The sequence below is a fragment of the Vanessa tameamea genome, chromosome 4, assembly GCF_037043105.1.
Source record: "Vanessa tameamea isolate UH-Manoa-2023 chromosome 4, ilVanTame1 primary haplotype, whole genome shotgun sequence".
In the NCBI taxonomy this organism is placed as follows: Eukaryota; Metazoa; Arthropoda; class Insecta; order Lepidoptera; family Nymphalidae; genus Vanessa; species Vanessa tameamea.
In genome coordinates, this window is record NC_087312.1 from 473,644 (window position 1) to 493,113 (window position 19,470).

Consider the following 19,470-nt stretch of genomic DNA (forward strand, 5'->3'; position numbering starts at 1 on the left):
ATTAGAAGAAACGTATTTAAGCGTTTATGGATATTCTACCCTAAGGGTTGAACTACACACCAATGTAGTATACAATGAGGTCTTAAATTAACGTTATATTTTAGGTTAATCTGTAAATACATTCAACGTCCACGCGAGCAAAGCCGCGATTAATAGCTAGTATTATATAAATTTTCTAGTTCGAACAATAATGAGATTTTTAAATAACAAATTGTAAGATATTTCATTCGCAGAAAAACACCTTAAATTTGTTCTCCTTATAATTTTCAGGCTAAAAAGAATTTATTATCATTTATGTTTTTGTTATCAACCAAGTACACGTGGAAAACAGATAAAGTAGTAATCAGCAAAGTATTATTACTTATTATGTTTTAAAAAAATACTCATATATTTATCAGCAAGTACATGACTGAAGGGGATACAATAGTTACCTAATCATTTTAATTAAATACAACCTAAACAAATTCAATGTCAAATATATTAAACTATTTTTCGATAACTTTTCTCTTTTGTCGCAATAAAACCAGAATCACTAGTGTTTTCTAACGTAAAAATTTAATTAAATGTTGAGCATCACGGATGTAGTAGTAAATAATTATTTTATTCAAGATGTTGGTCTGAATTCAGTTAAGTTTAAAATCCTTTTTACATTAACGAAACTAAATCATCACTCCGTAATATGAGCGAACGACGAGAGCGTTGCTTAAAAAACACGTATTGAAAGGAAAAAATAATCTCATTCCTCGTCTGATTGATGCGGCACTTGTTCGCTCACCGCTCGATGGGACCCATTCATTCAATCATTCAGCTCGTGAGTGCACGCCTTTAGGCGGTTATTCAATTTCCGAAGGAATGGTGCGGGAGAATCGGGAATGTAAATCCATTTGAACAAATATTTGCACTCAAACACGTTAGTATTGGTAATTTGTTTTAACGATAATGGCGGAACGACATCTTTTTGATCGAAATGTTATGATTTCTAAACACATTTAATGCTTAAATTCGTTTATTTAAACGATTTGAGAGTTTGATAGAAAATATTGCTTTCAATTTAGTGACTCACTTCCGGTTTTTCTAGTTCATTCGTGCCAGTCGTCAGCATTGTACTGATCATTACACTGGATTAGGTAACTTATTTAATTTACATGAATCCAATATTCATATGTAAATCATTTATAAAAAACGTCAGCGCGATTTAAAAGACTAGTAATGCCACCTAGACAATTTTATGAAAATAAAACTAACTTTAACGTAATTACATGCACAAGGGATACATAACGTATTTGATCACATAGTAGGCAAGACATCGCGGAGTGTAGAGGTTTATATTTCCTTACTCTCCTGTAAAAAATGAAGCCTACCTGCTTTCTTTCGTTTAGACTTTTTGCTTATGGCATATGTCAGAATTCCAAATTTCGATCACATCACCTCGATTTCCAAAAGAGCGCGATTTTGTAGTCATTTTCTGTCTCGTAGAACCACTGAGGAATCAGCTTTTGCCGGCGGTTTTTCCGAATCGATAGGGCTTAGGAACCTTCAAATAAGAGCTTACTAAATAACTCACCTGCGTGTACCCATGTGATGCAGATATATATGGAGGTAGTCACTTGCCATCGGGGAGCCTCCCGCTCCTGCTAAGAAAAACTAAATTCAATATCATAATCAATATGTATTTAACAACAAACTTAAGTCTGTAGGTAAAGTACGGTAGTAATAAAATATTGACACACAAACGACGCCAATTTTAAAGATAATAACTTCTTAAAAATAATTACATCTAATAAATCAAGGTATACTTCATTCGAGCAGGGTTTTTACAAACACTTTTGAATCATTTTACAAAACTATATTAAGCGAAGCTACCGCCGCGCCATTTTGGAGTGTAGATTCTGCCGAGAAGACAGGCAAAAAACCCAGTAGTTAGTAGTTAGTTAGTTACTCTTTTCAAACACTTACAATACACTTATGTCAGTTAAATATAATTATATACCTATTTATACAATATTTCCTGCCTGGAAGTCAACAAGAATTATAAGCTTCACGCCTTTTTATCATCTATATAATCTTTAAATAAAATTTAAGAAAGTTATACCTTGCCCCACGAAGGATAGGTTGACTTTGCGGAGTCGGAAACATGGCGTTATAACATTATCCTTACGTCTCGTGCACATACAATAATTATCACTGATTCTATCAAAGTGATCAATGTTATTGTGAAATTGTGAATATAATATTGTTCCAAATATATTGTGTCGCAACAATGAGTATCCTCACTTTGTTAAAAACACAACACATAGACTATATACAACACTCATACTGCAACCCATCTCTAATGCATTTTGCTTGAATCTCAATTTTCTATTATGTAACGAATAGAATAAACATTATAAATATTCTTGTTTTCTATTTCTGACAAAACAAAAATGATTATTACCCGCGTAATTTTCTGTCAACAGTGTCAACGTAAAAAAAGATAAACGCGTCACGCTGCCATGTTTTATTTTAGCCTTACAAATCTTTTTATAAATCGTTTGGGGATTATATTAAATATTTTGTTTTTATGAATTTTATATTAAATTCTACAATATATTCTATAAAAAAAAAATATTTAGATGATAAATATTTAAACATATATAATGCCACATTCAAAAACTTGTATTATTAAAAATATTTAAGTCACACCGACTGCTTATAAAACTATTAAATTTACATAATTCCTTACTATTATGGAGCTATTTTGTAAAATCAACTTAGAACTCAATAGAGAAATCAGAAAGTGTTATGTAACATTAACGACGACCGTTGTAATAATAAAACCATATACGATTCACCATAGCGTGTAGCCATCGAATAATATTCTATATTTTGTAATAAGATAATGCTGACGTCACGTTTTTGCTCAGCCTCAATTTACAAAGATTAATTTGACGAGAAACAACATGTTTGCTTCTATTTAATTTTCTGTGTATTGTTTAATTGTTAACTACATAACTTGATATCTAACCAAAAGTGAAGAAACAAGACATGAGCCCGTATTCTTCTGGTTATGTACTCAAATGATGCGGGCGAACTCGCGTTCAGTGCTGTGTCAATTAAGATAAGCGACTTTGGAAAGTTTTATTTAATTTTACTTTAATTAATATAACTTACGAAAATAAAAAAGCACACAAAAGGTTTTAACAATGAAATTAATGTTTTCGAATAGTATATCAAAGTACGAAACTTAATAATTATTTCTTGCAAAAGTTATTAAAAATTTTAATATTATATGAACCAAGATGACACAGCCTAACTTTAGAGCATAGTCGGAAAGGTCAATTATTACAGAAGTAACTATTGTTAATTATACGTAGAGTAAGAGAATAGCTTTCTGTATTATATATATATATTTTCATTACTAAAAAAAAAAATACACGTTATTCGACACACATCGTTAATTTATCAATCAAATCATATCAATTATGAATCTTTATTTACAGTTAGGAAAACCGACATCTTTATTTTCCAGTAATATTTTATTAAAAGCCCTCCCAAACTAGATATCCTTTTTCCATATATAATAAAATCCTATGATCCACATAAGTCGATTAACAAAATTATCGTTCGATTCCAGAAGACATGATTAATGGTTCGATATATAAAGTTATTAATATTCTAAATAGTATTACAAATTATTATCATTTGTTTACACATTTCTTTCTTTTTGTGCCTAATTGTAACATATAATATAATAATATATAATAGTCTTGAGACACTTTATTTGATAAATTTATAAATAATATGTAATATATTTTTTTAATGTAATTCTGATTAAAAATAATCCCGTAAAATGACGAATAAAAAATTATTGTAAGAGCCGATTTGGATAAACTGTATTAACGTAACGTAAAGAAAAATACTATGCATGTATCAACTGAGTTCAAAATAAATGTAGGACGCGTGATTATACGTCTGCATCACTCATGCTAATATACCTTATCACGTATCCCAAGATATTTGTTTACTTTATTTTTATTAAAAAAATACGATTTGTATTTCTTGATATAAATATAATTATCCATGACGGTTCGTACTTTCCCAAAATAAATTATATAATTAAAAAAAAAGAGAAATTAAAGAATATATTTTAAAACGCTTCCACAATAAAATTCTAACACTGGTCAAATTATCTCGAACGCATTTCTAACCCAAGCGAAAACTGCGACAAGATTGAAGTGACGCAACGCAAGTCGCAAGTCGCTGTCAAAGTCAAACCTCCCGCGATGCTGAAGCGTCGTGTTAGTAGCAAATAAAATTACAAAATTGTAATTAAACATTTCGTTTGGTTATAGTTAATTTGTATAAAGTGTGTTGTCAGTTATCGACATGTTGGTGCTATTTGAGACTCCGGCGGGATACGCTATATTCAAGGTAATGTTACACGTGTTGAATATAACCTATAAATTTCACAACGACAACAACTTTCTTATACGTATATTCCCATTAAAAAACGTTGATTACTGATTTAAGCTGAAGTAATACATATAATGTATCATTACATTTGTAAATATACGTATTTGACGACCGTAATACATTTTACACTCATTTTAAACACGAGTTCTATATCTCGAAATCCATGTTCAAAGTAATTGAATGGCTTTTTAGATGAATACTACTGTATTTAATAAGGTACTACTGATTATTTAGCTATGAATGCTTATTCAAAACAGAAATGTGCATCGTATCTTGAATGTTGATTATAAACATTATTTTGCAAGCACATTGATTATAATCAATACTTAACTATCTAACCTCTTTTAACCATCCTGATCAACTTCATTATATTATTTAAATAATACAAAGTAGTATAATAGTAACATACTAAAACAAATTGTTATTTTAGTAGCAATGCTAAGTTTAATATTTTGTTTCAGTTGTTAGACGAATCAAAACTATCTCAGATAAATGATTTGTATCAAGAGTTCAACACTCCGGAGGGAGCTTCATCACTGTAAGTTGTGTCACACAAAAATATACATTTTAATTGTTTACAAATTTTAAAACTCCATTATTAAAGTGTCAACAAACAGTTATGTTATATCTAATTAAATATTGTCCTCATTCTTATGTTTATTTCCTGCTTATAAAATACTGATTAATATTATTAGTTTCTATTAAATCATTATCAATTATTATCTTAAAAATGTTCCAGTTTCAAATGTGTATTAAAACATATAAACTCTGTGTTCTTATTGATATGAACAATCTTTTTTTAAAGATAGTTAATGTTTACAGTGTGAAGCTAAAGAATTTCATTAAATTTGAAGATACCACAGAAGCTTTGGCAGCAACAACAGCCGCTATTGAAGGAAAAGTTTCCAAAACATTAAAAAAAGCTCTCAAGAAATATGTGTGCAAAGAAGTACAAGATCAGCTACTAGTTGGTGATGCAAAACTGGGGAGTGCAATCAAAGAGAAGTTTGACCTACAATGTGTTTCAAATTCTAATGTCCAGGAACTATTAAGATGCATTCGTTCACAAATGGACAGTCTCCTCACAGGACTGCCAAAGAAAGAAATGACTGCTATGGCTCTTGGTCTAGCTCACTCCCTCTCTAGATATAAACTTAAATTCTCTCCTGACAAAATTGATACAATGATAGTTCAAGCTCAATGCCTTCTGGATGACTTAGACAAAGAATTAAATAACTATGTAATGAGATGCCGAGAATGGTACGGTTGGCATTTCCCCGAGCTCGGTAAAATCATTACAGATAACACATTATTTGTTAAAATCGTTAAATTAATGGGCACCCGTGATAATGCTGCAAAGACAGACTTGTCTGACATACTCCCAGAAGACTTAGAAGAAAAAGTCAAAGAGGCAGCTGAAATATCGATGGGAACAGAAATTTCTGATGATGACATAATTAATATACAACACCTATGTGAGGAGATAATATCAATCACAGATTATAGAACACATTTAACAGACTATCTTAAAGCTAGGATGATGGCCATGGCACCAAACTTGACAGTTCTAATCGGTGAACATATTGGAGCTAGATTAATTGCACACTCCGGTTCTTTAATGAATTTAGCTAAACATCCTGCGTCAACAGTGCAGATACTTGGAGCAGAAAAGGCATTGTTTAGAGCTTTGAAAACAAAGAAAGATACACCAAAATATGGTTTAATATATCACGCACAGTTAGTTGGACAAAGCAGTACTAAAAATAAAGGAAAGATGTCTAGGATGTTAGCAGCTAAAGCAGCCTTAGCGACTCGTGTGGACGCTTTCGGTGATGAAGTGTCGTTTGAATTAGGTGCTGAACACAAAGTCAAATTGGAAAACAAATTGCGTCTTTTGGAGGAGGGTAATCTAAGAAGAATAAGTGGGACAGGCAAAGCTAAAGCCAAGTTTGAAAAATACCACAGTAAATCGTAAGTATTCTCATTATATTGTTTACAATAATACTTGAGTATCACAGATGCTGAGAAACTGCAGCTGCGAGTCTAATGATTAAATCTTTTTTAACTTATCATCATCATCATCATACAGTTTTCCTTTGTTTTAGTTTCTAGGTAAGATCAAACACCCCTTAATAATGTATAATAATGTTAAAAATAGGCAATGTATAATATTGACGAAATTAAACCTGTATTTTTAGCCATTAATATTGTCATCATAAATAAAATTAAAAAAATCCAAAGATTTTGATTCGAAGACGAGATCCTATAAAATGCTTGATTGATTTTGTATGATTAAAAGTGAAAATTATCTTATTTTAATAGTGAGGTGTTCGAGTACCCCGTTGCAGCAGACAGCACAATTGGCAAGAAACCTGTAAAGAGAGAACATTCTCCAGATGAAGATGGCCCTGCAACCAGTAAAAAGATCAAACTAGAGAGCGATGAGGTTGATGTGAGTGATATACACTTATTCCAGTCAAAACAATATTTATTTCCTTGATATTTTTTACTTAACATTCTATATACATGTAAAAATAACCTGTTTATATATGAGACCTGGGTACAATGAAAGGGGGATGTTATAAGATGTCCCACAATTTGGTTTTCATTTAAACATTTTAGTGATATTTAAAATTCATAGATTATATATTCATATAATCTCCCATAGTTTGAGTTTAATAAAATTAATTTCCTATTTTCATTAGATCAAACCCAAAAAAGAAAAGAAAATAAAGGTAGAGGTCAAAGAAGAAGAAGAAAACAGCCAAGAGAATGGAAATGGTACAGAAGGTACCTCAGAGAAAAAGAAGAAGAAAAAGAAAAAGTCACTCGAGCCAGAAGCAGCAGCAGAAGAAGTAAAGACTGAGGTGAAAGAAGAACCACAGCAACCCTCTAGTGAAAAGAAGAAAAAGAAGAAGAGACAATCGAAAGTTGAAGAAGAATAAACTACCTCGTTGAAGTATTGTGTTTGAATGAGTAGTCTGAAAAGGGAAACATCTAAAGACACTAAGTACATTTTTTTTTATATTTACTTTACTTGTATCTATACAAAACAAAAACTGCTTCTAATTTAGCTTCTTACTTTGTTAAACCATCTTTAAAGTTAAATGTTTCAATTTTTTAATTGTTAAGTAGCCTTAAGCTATACCTACATATGAATAAATATACATCTAGATTATAATTATTTGTGTTTAGCAAAATATATACTCAATATTTTACAGGATGTATATTCTGTATAATTTTTTGCAATTGCTTTATAGCAAAGTAAAACATAGATCTTAATAATTGAAAATAAAAAATGGATTGTGTGTAGAAAAATAATAATATTTACTTCAAAATTAATACTTGTTTCCAATATACTACCTCTATGTTCTCGAAGTGTCTTTGGATAAACTTTATTTTTTACTCTGGGAGTGTAAGGGTGCGGTCACATCTATTGATAATGTGTGTATCACCACCGATAACTTTAACATTACCTATAAAAATAGGTCTTTAGTTCCATAAAACGCTTCCATTGTGTAAGTTTTAAATTTGACAAGTTTCGACGAGGTTTTTTATGGATAAGAAATATTTTGAGAATATTTTTATAACGGCTGTAGTATGTGTTTCTTAGACGCTAATGAAAGATGTGACTGCATCATAATCATATTGAAAAAATGGTTTTAGTTTTAAGTATAAAATAATCTCAATTTGAGATTTTTATTATTAAAAAAATACGCATATTTTATGGTTTTTATTGTATACACCCAACTTTCACCTGTTTCTTACATACATATTATTAAATATTAACTTGGATAGCTATAAATCATGATACAATTATTTTTATTTGACTATATTTAATTTACGCGTCAATAACGCAATGTTTTACGGGTCGCCTAGTGATGTAAAAAGCTGTAGGATCAATCCTGACCTCTTGAGCTATAGTTGTCCCCACTTCTAACATAATTGATAAGCTTAAAAGGAGGGGTAAATAGGAATATTAGTAATTCCTTAATTCATTTGGAGCATTGCTATTATTCAAAATTAAAAAAATATATAACACTAGTAAAATAAAGGTGCGTGTACTTACGTACATGCGTGAGAAGCCTTACTTCTTCAGCGTAAATAAAAACGGTATGATATATATGTATGTTACTGCAAAAGCTCGAACTACGGTAAATCTTAAGATTTTCCAGTAAAACCTGAGATTTACCGATTATGAATGGTAAATGTCCATAAAACTGGGATTCGAATTTTTACCATCTTTCACATCCTTCCTTATAATTGTTTCCGCTTAGTCCCACGTAACGCACCCACAAGAGCTATTGACAAAAGCCTCTCCAGCTCACTCTACTGACTCTTCGCTTTTCTGTTCGCATACTCTATCTTTTCTAGCTAGTATCACTTTTGGTTTTGTTGTAATGACATGTAAAAAGGTAAGATACAGCCTGTATACTTCCCACGGCTGGCCTGCTGGAAATATTTTTACTGTAGATATACATAAAATATTTTAATGAAAAACTTACATGATTTATTACTTTTCAGTTTTTAGTGGATTTACTGTTATTTTTAAAGGGAGTATTTAGTTCGTTGGTTGTAACTTGAAAATGTATGTCATGTCTCGTAGTGTGTAATGTATGTCTATCTCAAGATTAAAGGTAAATATTGTTTAGTTGCGTTAATTAACGATTGCAATTTTGCCTTTCTGGAATATGAAAGTTAGTACTGGTCATTGCGCAATAAAGTCGAAAACCTTTATATTATAATCCGCGTGTAAAATCTAGAGCTATAGTAAAATAATTATAATCATTTATATTATGAACAGTCGACGGATATACAATTTTTCATATGTTATAAATTTCACAGAATTCACACAAAATTCAACTCAAGTAGTGTACACTACCCGCTACCCTATTCGTAACGGTGCACGATGGGGCATCTTGAAATCGCTTGCGCATACTACCGTTAGGCCCCGTAAAGAAGCCTAACTAAATATAGTTTTTAAAAAGTAAAGTTTAAGATATAAGTATTTAAAAAAAACTTAACAAGGGAAAAAGTCGAAGCAGAAGAGTAGTTTTCACGGAGCGAATGAAAACAGAAGTTCTTATTTAAACATTTTAATAGTAAACGCCTAAGAACACAGCAGTGTTATGTGTTGACCGTACGGATCTACACTAACCACTTATTGCGGATAATCCCCAGGGTTCTCTTTCTTCTTCAGGCTTAAGCCGCGGACAAAAAAGTCCCCAGATGTCAGCTTTTTGCATTTTCTCACTAATTTATATATCTAAATACAATTCTTTAAATACGTCCAATTAATACAAATTAATTGTTGTTGTTACATATATCAAAATTATTGACTTAATATGCTTGTTATAACGGATTTTAGAGTGATATTACGCTAAGAATAAAGACAACGAAAATCATAGAATATCAATATCTAATATTATACCCTGTTCAAGTTAGCTTGATCTTTTTGACGGACGGGCTAGTGATGAGAAACAGAAAATATAACATATATAACAGACGATGCGTAATTCAAATTAGAATTAAATTTTTTTTTAACTTATTTTTCTCAAAAGAGTTATACCAGCTAAAGAGACCCCCATTCGTAACAATAACTCAACAATAATCTTTAATAAGGATTTTTGTAATTTAAATAAAATGTACAGGGTATAATATATTGTTTTAATTGGTTCAAATCAAAACGTCAATCAATAAAATTCGTAAAACATGACACGATTAATACTAATAAATTCATAGGCTCGTGACCCGGCTTATAGTACAAATGATAAAGAGCGGTTTGACTTAATAAAATATAAACAAAGCCCTCACGTCACAAACAAGGCAATGTGTATCTTTTGACGTGACATTTTCCCGTGACAGTTAAACACGTTAGACATTGTTAAACCGGGACTGTTGTTATGTATATATATTGTTGGTATAATGTTATTTTATACTAGCTAAGTTCATTCGTTCTCATTATAACGCTGAGGGTCCTGGCGTGAAGCTATTAAGTCTTATATAGCCTTTCTCAATAAATGCCTATATCTAGGGCGTTATAAATAATTTTATCCAAACGAACCGATAGATTCTTGATTAGTGTGCTCAAACAAACAGACAAATATAATTATGTAGTATCAGGCTAATAAAAGCTAATAATTTTTCTGTAACAAATGGAATACGGCTGCACGTCACAGTGTTGCATTATGTTGCCCTTTATGGTTTTCGTAAAGTTTAGTGCACATATTTTCTCCACTATCATGTGACGTCAATCTTTCCTTGAAGAGCCTATACACATGAACGCTTTAAGAAATATTAACTATTCCTAACATCGCTAATACGCCCTCAACCTTGTTGTTAACCTCAACAAAGTTGTTACTTGTTATATCTCTTGTACATGTAGTTATACTAATTCAATCACCCTTCAAACCGGAACACAGCAATACTAAGTAGATATTCCTGTTTGGTGGTGGACTATTTACGTCATAATTTACACAACTACAAATTTGCTTTATCGTACACCAAAAGATACACGAACAAATCGATATAATTATTACACAAGGCGGACCCATCGCTTAAAACATAACGATCTTTTCCAGAGGACTTGTAGTTGAAGTTACGGTGAGGAGATAAACAAGATTGCACATAAATTAATTTATTTTAATTAATACTACTATAATCACCATATCATCTGAGAGAATAGTTTCTCAAATATCAACTAATTAATAAACTTTAAATGTTGTAGGTACTTTAGAGCAATGTTAAATCTTTCTTTAATTATATTATTATTTCACTGCGGCCTGAAAACTTTTTAATTTTTCAAGATGTAAAGTTTACTCTATATTTTCTATTCCAAAATTCACGCTATTTCGTCGATATTTAAATGCTAGTAAAATCGCTTTAGAATAACGCAATTTATGTCCTGTCTCTATCAGCTGAGCGAGGCTGCGATCGAGGCGAGATGTGGCTCTCTCGCCGACACACTGACACGCTCTCATCCCTGCTCCCCGCGCCCGCTTACCGCTACAAGTGAATGTCGTTCACTGAAATAGTCTTTCAAAACTAAATGCAGGGATGGATTTGCGATATAAAACCAATATCAACCGGTCTTTATAGCTTTCAAGATGTTTGAGATGAAAAATAATCGAAAAAATGTATTATGTTTTGCCTGATATTTTTTCAGATTAATTATATTATAAGTACATTAGTTGCATCTGGTAAATGGTACTCTATCCCTTGTGAGAAATATAAAGCATCCCTTACGTCTTCAATGCACCACCAATCTTGGGAACTAAAATATGATGTTCCTTATGCCTGTAAATACACTGCACTCACTCACACGAAACAAAATACACAACAAGTACTGTTCGGCGGTAGAATATGTGATGAGCTAGCACGGGATCAAAGTGTCTTGTAGATTAAATACCTCGATTTTAACCAAGATGTCAGTGCTTTAAGCGAAATTACCAGTTTACTTACCTCAATAAGTACTTTAATAGATGTAAATCAAAACGTAAATACTTCATTTAGATGTACATTTAAATTATCATTTCAATAAAGTATTTTAATAAATTAGGCTACCGACTCTTCTTAAAATTTTTAAATATAACAATCCTTAATTTTATTTCCTTTCCATAAATAAAAAAATATTCGGATATCAATATTCTGTAAAATTATAAAAGCATAGAATTTATTTTCAATCTATTAAATAAATTATCTGTGGATTTACGTCTGACATATCGAGAATTTACGTTCCTCGTTCAGTCGATAATGCAGTCGAGATGTGAATGTGGTTAACCGCTAGCAGGCATCCCCCCTCACCCCTACTAATACCCTGGATGGCGTGACGCGTAACGCTATATGAACATTGAGCGAACATGCTAAGCGTTTATGTTATCCTGGTACATGTGAGGATATTTGTCGTCACTATGGATTCTTTTCGGTGTATTTAGGGTTCTGTAGCTATTATTATTCATTACTCAATGTTGTAAATTGTTGAAACATTTTTTTTTATTTAAGTTCAACCTTTAAATTAATACTTAAGTGAAGATTAATTCATTCATAGTAGTATTTTGTTTACAATATAGAGTTATAAAATTGTTTGCAATGTAACTTTATTATTTATTGGTCACAGAACCTTCAAATATCTATGACAGAACTCCATTCGTGATACGGTCCTTTTTGAAAACTCTTGGCATGCGTATTTCAACATTCTTGCTTTTCATGGTTTCCTGGTACATATGAAGCTATTTAGAATTAGGTAGTTTGATGTTTCATGCGTCGTACGTAGTATGTGGAAGAGGCATTCTGGAATAAGCTTACCACTTATTATGTTATCCTGGTAGTTCTTAAGTATTGTTAACCATAATCGCGAAAGGGTTGAGTGTGGTTAACTTGTGTAAAGGCTTCCATGACTCCTTTCACTCAGCTCACATCAAATTCTCCTCATCATTTGATAATTAAAGGGTAAGCGAATACCGACATAATATTGAGTTCATTTATAAATAAAAAAAAACACGTGTCGCTCAATGAATGTAATAAAAAAAGATCTTTTATGGATTGAATAATATTATGCGTAGGTACATAGAATATTATATAGGTAGTATACCTTTATTATTTTATATATAAATTGGGTCCATATATTGAAAAAATATATAAAGATTTTTTTTATATTTTTCCCAAAGCGCGAATAAAATTACTAAATAAAGACAAAATTAACCTTTTATGAAACTATACAGTCCCATTTTGTATGCCTTCTGCACAAATTTACACAATTATATTAAAATTTGTCACACCATGAAAATTATAATTAAAGTAGGTCTGACGACCTTCTCGAGGGTGACGAACTAATTTGTCACACACTCTCGCAAAGTGGTCGTAAGTCGTAACAAAGACGCATCGTTGTGCCACCGGTAACTTAAACACGACGAAATAAGATAAAGTTGTTATACTTCAAACGGGTTAAAATAGTCTGTAATTAAGTTATTCGACATAATTTTGAACTATGTCGAGGTCTTTGTTATGGAGGTGATCCGTCGCCACTTTGCCGCTTCGGTAACTAAATAAAGATTTATATACATAAACATATGTACATTCTTAAAACTAAGCATTCTATATAACTTCAAAATATTGAACTTGATTTGACTTCGGTAGCTGGTGAGGCTCAAGAGTTTTGTCAATCGATTTAAAACCGTTCATGTAACAAACATAAAAAAATTATATAGATAATGTTAAATTGTGTTTATTTAAAAATACTTCTGTGATTGACTGAATAAATATATTGATAAACAAATAAAACAAAAACATAAAGGGTACGGAAACATGGGCAGAGATGAGCCAGTGGTTATGACCGAAATTTAGTACAGCGATGTCGGAGATTACCCGGAATAAAGAGACAGATAGATAACATTTTAAAATTTGCAATTTTTATTTGCATATCGTGTAAACATTTATACGCATTTTGTTCATTTTTGGTATCACAAAAAGACGTTGATATTTATTCGTATGAGACTATTTTATTTATTTGTTTAAATAAAAAAAAACCGATGAGATAGTATTTTTGAATTCCGAGCATGAAAATTTTTCATCGACAAAATTCTCGGAAAAAAGAAACTACTAAGTTTCATATCGGTTCTACTCAATATGGAGCACTAAAACAACGATTTAAAAATGTAATGAAAAACGAATTCCTGTGCGAGACACTCAATCAATACATCCTTTATAATTAATTGTTATTAAAAATTCTTATTATAAGGCTTTTATATTCAGCCAACAATACCGAGCAATCACTTTGGAGTGCTTGCACATGACGGTATTTAAACTACAATATATTGATAAAAAAAATTGTATTAAATATATTTAAAGTGTAAATAAAACTGAAAGCTTGTGCGTCGTATAATAACGACGTTAAATGTCGATTCTTATTCTATACTGTAAGAAATGTTAGCCATTACTTACATCGACCAATGTGCCACTTGGAAACTTAAGATGTTATGTTCGTTGTGATTTTAGTTACATAACACAATAATACTGAGTACTACTGTTTGGCGGTAGAATATCTGATGAAGTGGTGGTATCTGCACAGATGGACTTGCGCAAAGCCCTAACACCACGTCAAAAAGTTTCCTATTGATGATATACTCGTAATACGCAGATAACCCAGCGATTAGACCGCGTGCATCTTAACCGATGATCTAGATTTCAAACCCAGGCACGCACCACTAAATTTTCACGTGCTTAATTAATTTCGTGCTCGGCGGTGAAGGATGGAAAACATCGTGAGGTCACCTGCATGCAATTTCAATTAAATTAATGTGTATCCACCCCCACTACGCTGCTCCAATCAAATCAAATCAAAATATACTTTATTCAAGTAGGCTTTTACTTTTGAATCGTCATTTAACAAACTATTTTAAGCAAAGCTACCACCGGTTCGGAATGTAGATTCTACCGAGAAGAACCGGCAAGAAACTCACTAGTTATTTACTCTTTTTCAACATCTAAAAAAAGTTAGTTAAATACAATTATATTATATGTATGTCATGTCTCCTGCCTCGAAGTCAACAAGCATTAACTCCACGCTTTTTTATCATCTATATAATCTTGTATCGAATAATATGCCTTCTTTACCAATGTATTTTTACAAATGACTTGAATCTATGAAACGGTAAAGTTAAAAATGTCTGCGGGTTACATTGGAGCAGCGTGAGGAGTTGGCTACGACCCTTCTCAGCAGTGGGACATTTACAAGCTATTACTTCTTTAAATACCTCAGAATTAGTGCAGAAGGACTGGAAGGATTATTCTCATTTTTTGTCACACAAACGATCCCTAATTTCATAGAATTTTTCGAACGCTATCTGTGATCGGGTAATTAGTTTGTTTTAGGAAACAGTTACTATCCTTGTATTGAGTTACAGGTTTTAAAAGATTACGCTTGTTCCTTGTATTATATAAATGTCATAATTACAAATTATTTTATGTTTTTTGCGTTTTCGTTTGAACTCTAATTAAAAGTAAAGTAAGATAATAGATCGAAATTAATTTGACACCGCTAAACACTTGCCATCCTTTGTAATGCTCTAAAGATGAAAGAGATAGCAATATTCCAAAATTATGCGAAATTAGAGATTGTCAATAAAATGACACAATTCACGTTACTTTGAAATATTTAAATTTCCCTTGAGGTAAGAAATCTTAAAATTGATATATATATTATTTATTTAATTTATCTCAATTTCGTGTATGAATACAATTAAAGTGACCATAATTGTAAAACAAACAGAGACACGAAGATTTCCCCTAACGTTACAACAGCTGTTTGTAAATTACAGTATTGCTTAACTGCCAACAATCTGCCAACGAAACGCGTCAGTAAAGTTCGACCAAACTACGGTCGTATCATAAACTGTGTTATTTAGAGGGACACTACCCTACCCGAACTGTTCCAAGTAAAACTTTAATACTTGAAATATGTATTTTTTAACCAATTGTTTCGTAAAAATAATATGTAGTTTATATCTTTTTTCACTTTACCGATCGAAGAAAGAGTAAAGATAAACTAAACTTTTCAATAGCACATTCTATGCGATTTGTCAAAGCTTCTGATATATCATGGACATCAAATAGTTCTTGGTTAATATATCTTTAGTTATAATACAACACTATCACTTAGCTTTTATACATCTTTAATTTTACCTCCAAATTTCTCATAACAACTTAGCTAACATTCAAAACGATTTTTTTTCAAGATCTCCACCAATGATTTCGCGTTAATCTCTTCTACAAGTATTCCCGTTGAGAGCTAAAATAATTAATTAAGCGAAATTTATTATTTAACCAATAACGTTCTTATGACACATACAGAGAGTATAATAATATAGAAAAAAAAATAGAACTACCTCAACATTCCAAACATCACTTGTGCTGCGTGCTAAATAGTTCAAACAATAAAAAAATTATGGCAACCAAGGATAAACAATCTACATATCAAATTCAACGAATACTACCGGATACCTCCGCCCAAGGGATTCAAGCAAGATATCCAGAATTACATCGTTCAGACTATTCCCTATTGTACGAGAAATATATCAGATCGAAATAAGTCCGAAAAATCGGTATTGTAAATAAATATAATCGTACTTTTTACTTTATTAAACATCAATAATAAATCGACAAATGTAGCCTTTTTGGCACCACTACGTATTCCTTAGTTCCTCGACACTCAAATTAAATTCCCTTTATTCAATAGAACAATATAAATAAACAACTACCTCCGTATCTCAGTAGTAAAATGTTGAAACCGTCATACGGCGCTACACTAATTTCTCGCGTGTGTTTTTAAATGTTAAATTATGTTGTAATAGTATCATTGTTAAAGTTATATAACATTTTCAGTATAAACATTAATGGAATAGATATCGTGGATTAGAATCAAGTGAAATCAAAATATTCTTTATTCAAGTGGGCTCATAAAAGTGCTTTTGAATCGTCATGTTGCAGTGTTAAATTAAATCTGAAGCTGCCGCCGGTTCGATATCAATTGTGTATAATTGTACTGTTAATTTCATCATCATAATTTCAGTTCAGGGGTTCGCTGTGAAAGCGTAACAAGCATACGATCATAGGTATTTTCACATTTATAACATTAGTATAGATTTAAGAAATTTAAAAGCGTAAAGCAAATGATAAATTAGTTTTGGTGAGACATCGAATTAAATAACAAACGTTACAAGATAAGTTGATAACTTCTCACGTAAATAAAATTAAATGTTTGGATGTTTGCCTTCTATAAATTCGTAAACTATTAATGACATTATGATGAAACTTTGATGAGATATTCTGCAGAAGCCGAAGAAAACGACGAAAAAAGAGATTTCTATGAATGTTTGTCTTCTAACATAAGTTTTATATTTCTAATATTAATATAAACTCTTATTGTTCCCGTGCGAAGTCGGGACAGCTAGGTAGTCTACAATAATTTTAATGTCAAATAAAATGGCGTGTAATAAATTAAGGTATCATGATCTTTTCTTTTTATGAATAATATTCTCCCATTTACAATTTTACTTTCGCCCACATCGTCGCAATTAGGTTTACCTTTTAACCTAATTGCAACTGGGTCGTCGCGGCTTCTGCAAATAGCGAATACTCCCGAAAGCCTTCAAAAGTGCTCAAATTAAAGAGCAAACAATCGTATATGTTAAATATTTCTCTACTTCAATTGAAGCTGAAAAATTGAATGGTGGTTATTAATATGAATGTTTTTAAATCAATTTCATCAAACTTTTAAACAATATTTTTTTTAAATGTCGATTTATAAGATGATTGGTCTGGAAAACACTGTCAGAAAAAGAATTAAAATGAAAATTGAAACAGGCTCAAAATCAAGAAAATATTTAATTAATTGCTCAATTTGTATTAACCATGCTTTTTATGCATTTAAATTAAAAACTCTCATACACCCATGAATTTCAAGTCTCAATTATCAGAAATTACTCAAGGTTGATTTTCGATCCCAAAGCGACCACTAGTGCACCACTATAACAATGTAAAGACCACTTCCAATTTTACATATAATGTCAAAATCGCATAGAAAAACACTAAAAGATAACGTTTACGAACACACTTCGGAGACATTTCATACAAGAAAAATATCACAATACACGCCAGACAAGAATATCAATCCTTATGATGGATACATTTCGCTCGTGATATTAATGTCTCGAGAAATTGATACAGCGCCGGCCGACACCTTTACATTACCCGACTAATTCCGTCTAACATTTCACAGCCGCATAAATCGTAACACGAGAACTTTACTTCATGAGCCGTGAATTTAATGGAAACAGACTTGGAATTGTAAGCGCCGTTTGAAGCTACAACTTAGTATCAAATAATGGTACTCGCTCGTACCATTACAAGCGATTCGAATCAAATCCCACCATTACTAGACGTTGAAACGGCAACCGGGCGGTAAATGGTAACTCCGAAATATGCTAGTCCAAGCAAACAGGCTTAATCTGATTTTACAGTTGTTCTTGGGTCATATTATACATACATGTTAATAATTTTCTCAAGATTGATTTTGGCCATGGCGGGTATTATTAGTGGAAACCAACCCATTACCGACGACCTCCGTGGTCGAGTTGTGTGTACACCGATTTTCATGGGTACGCCACTCCGAGGCCCCGGGTTCGATTCCCAGCCGAGTCGATGTAGAAAAAGTTCATTAATTTTCTATGTTGTCTTGGGTCTGGGTGTTTGTGGTACCGTCGTTACTTCTGATTTTCCATAACACAAGTGCTTTAGCTACTTACATTGGAATCAGAGTAATGTATGTGATGTTGTCCAATATTTATTTATTTATTTAAATTATAGTTCTCAAGTGGTTACGAAAACATATCACTCTCATAATCTAATAGACCGGCAATATCTTCGTGACCGGAGTTTTCTGTTGCCAACGGCAGGTTTTAGAATTCTACACATGTGAGGAACATAACCTCGCCCTTGAAAATGATAGAAGAATACATATTATCTTTTGCCATAGCAAAAGCCAAAATGATGGTAAATTTTTATAATTACTAAAACTGTTACAAATAACTTTTTAAGTTTCCACAACAGCATAAATAAACGAAAATGCAACATATCAACAACCCTTATAACAACTGGTCTTTCTGCAGCCTAATACGAAACCAACTGACAAGACCAGAATCCCACTTTTAGAAAAAAATATAATGAGTCAAAGACTATACGCCAAACAGCTATCGTTAAGTATCAACAGAATCATACTTTTTAAATATGAGAAAAGCAACCGAACTAACCTCTTCACTACATTTTTATACCTAGAAAGATTCTGACGAAGAACTGTTAATAATCTTATTATTCACTTTGATACTGAAAAAGCTGCGTCCCAAGAATTAATGCTATTAACGACCACTCGCAAGAAAAATGCCCCGTATACTTCATTATATCCGCCGGGACAAAGATAGATGGTCACCATTGCCTCTGTGGCCACAGATAAGCTATTGTTGAGGT

The 19,470-nt window shown here is 31.8% G+C and overlaps 2 protein-coding genes across 3 annotated transcripts in view; both read left to right on the forward strand.

Annotated features, from left to right (window-relative positions):
• LOC113396688 (neuroligin-1-like) overlaps positions 1-19,470 on the forward strand; it is a 677,577-nt gene that overhangs the window by 280,315 nt on the left and 377,792 nt on the right. The gene's annotated exons all lie outside the window — the stretch shown is intronic.
• On the forward strand, positions 4,230-8,174 carry LOC113396661 (nucleolar protein 58). The gene is made up of 5 exons (XM_026634697.2): positions 4,230-4,410; positions 4,914-4,990; positions 5,275-6,423; positions 6,775-6,904; positions 7,158-8,174. The coding sequence occupies exons 1-5, from the start codon at positions 4,366-4,368 to the stop codon at positions 7,395-7,397; spliced, it is 1,641 nt and encodes a 546-aa protein (XP_026490482.1). The 5' UTR covers positions 4,230-4,365; the 3' UTR covers positions 7,398-8,174.

Bases quoted from the DNA above. Each gene is read 5' to 3' on its own strand.
- LOC113396661 (XM_026634697.2), top strand. From the start codon at position 4,366: ATGTTGGTGCTATTTGAGACTCCGGCGGGATACGCTATATTCAAG. The intron at 4,411-4,913 runs GTAATGTTACAC...ATTTTGTTTCAG, and splicing joins CGGGATACGCTATATTCAAG to TTGTTAGACGAATCAAAACT. The intron at 4,991-5,274 runs GTAAGTTGTGTC...TAATGTTTACAG, and splicing joins CCGGAGGGAGCTTCATCACT to TGTGAAGCTAAAGAATTTCA.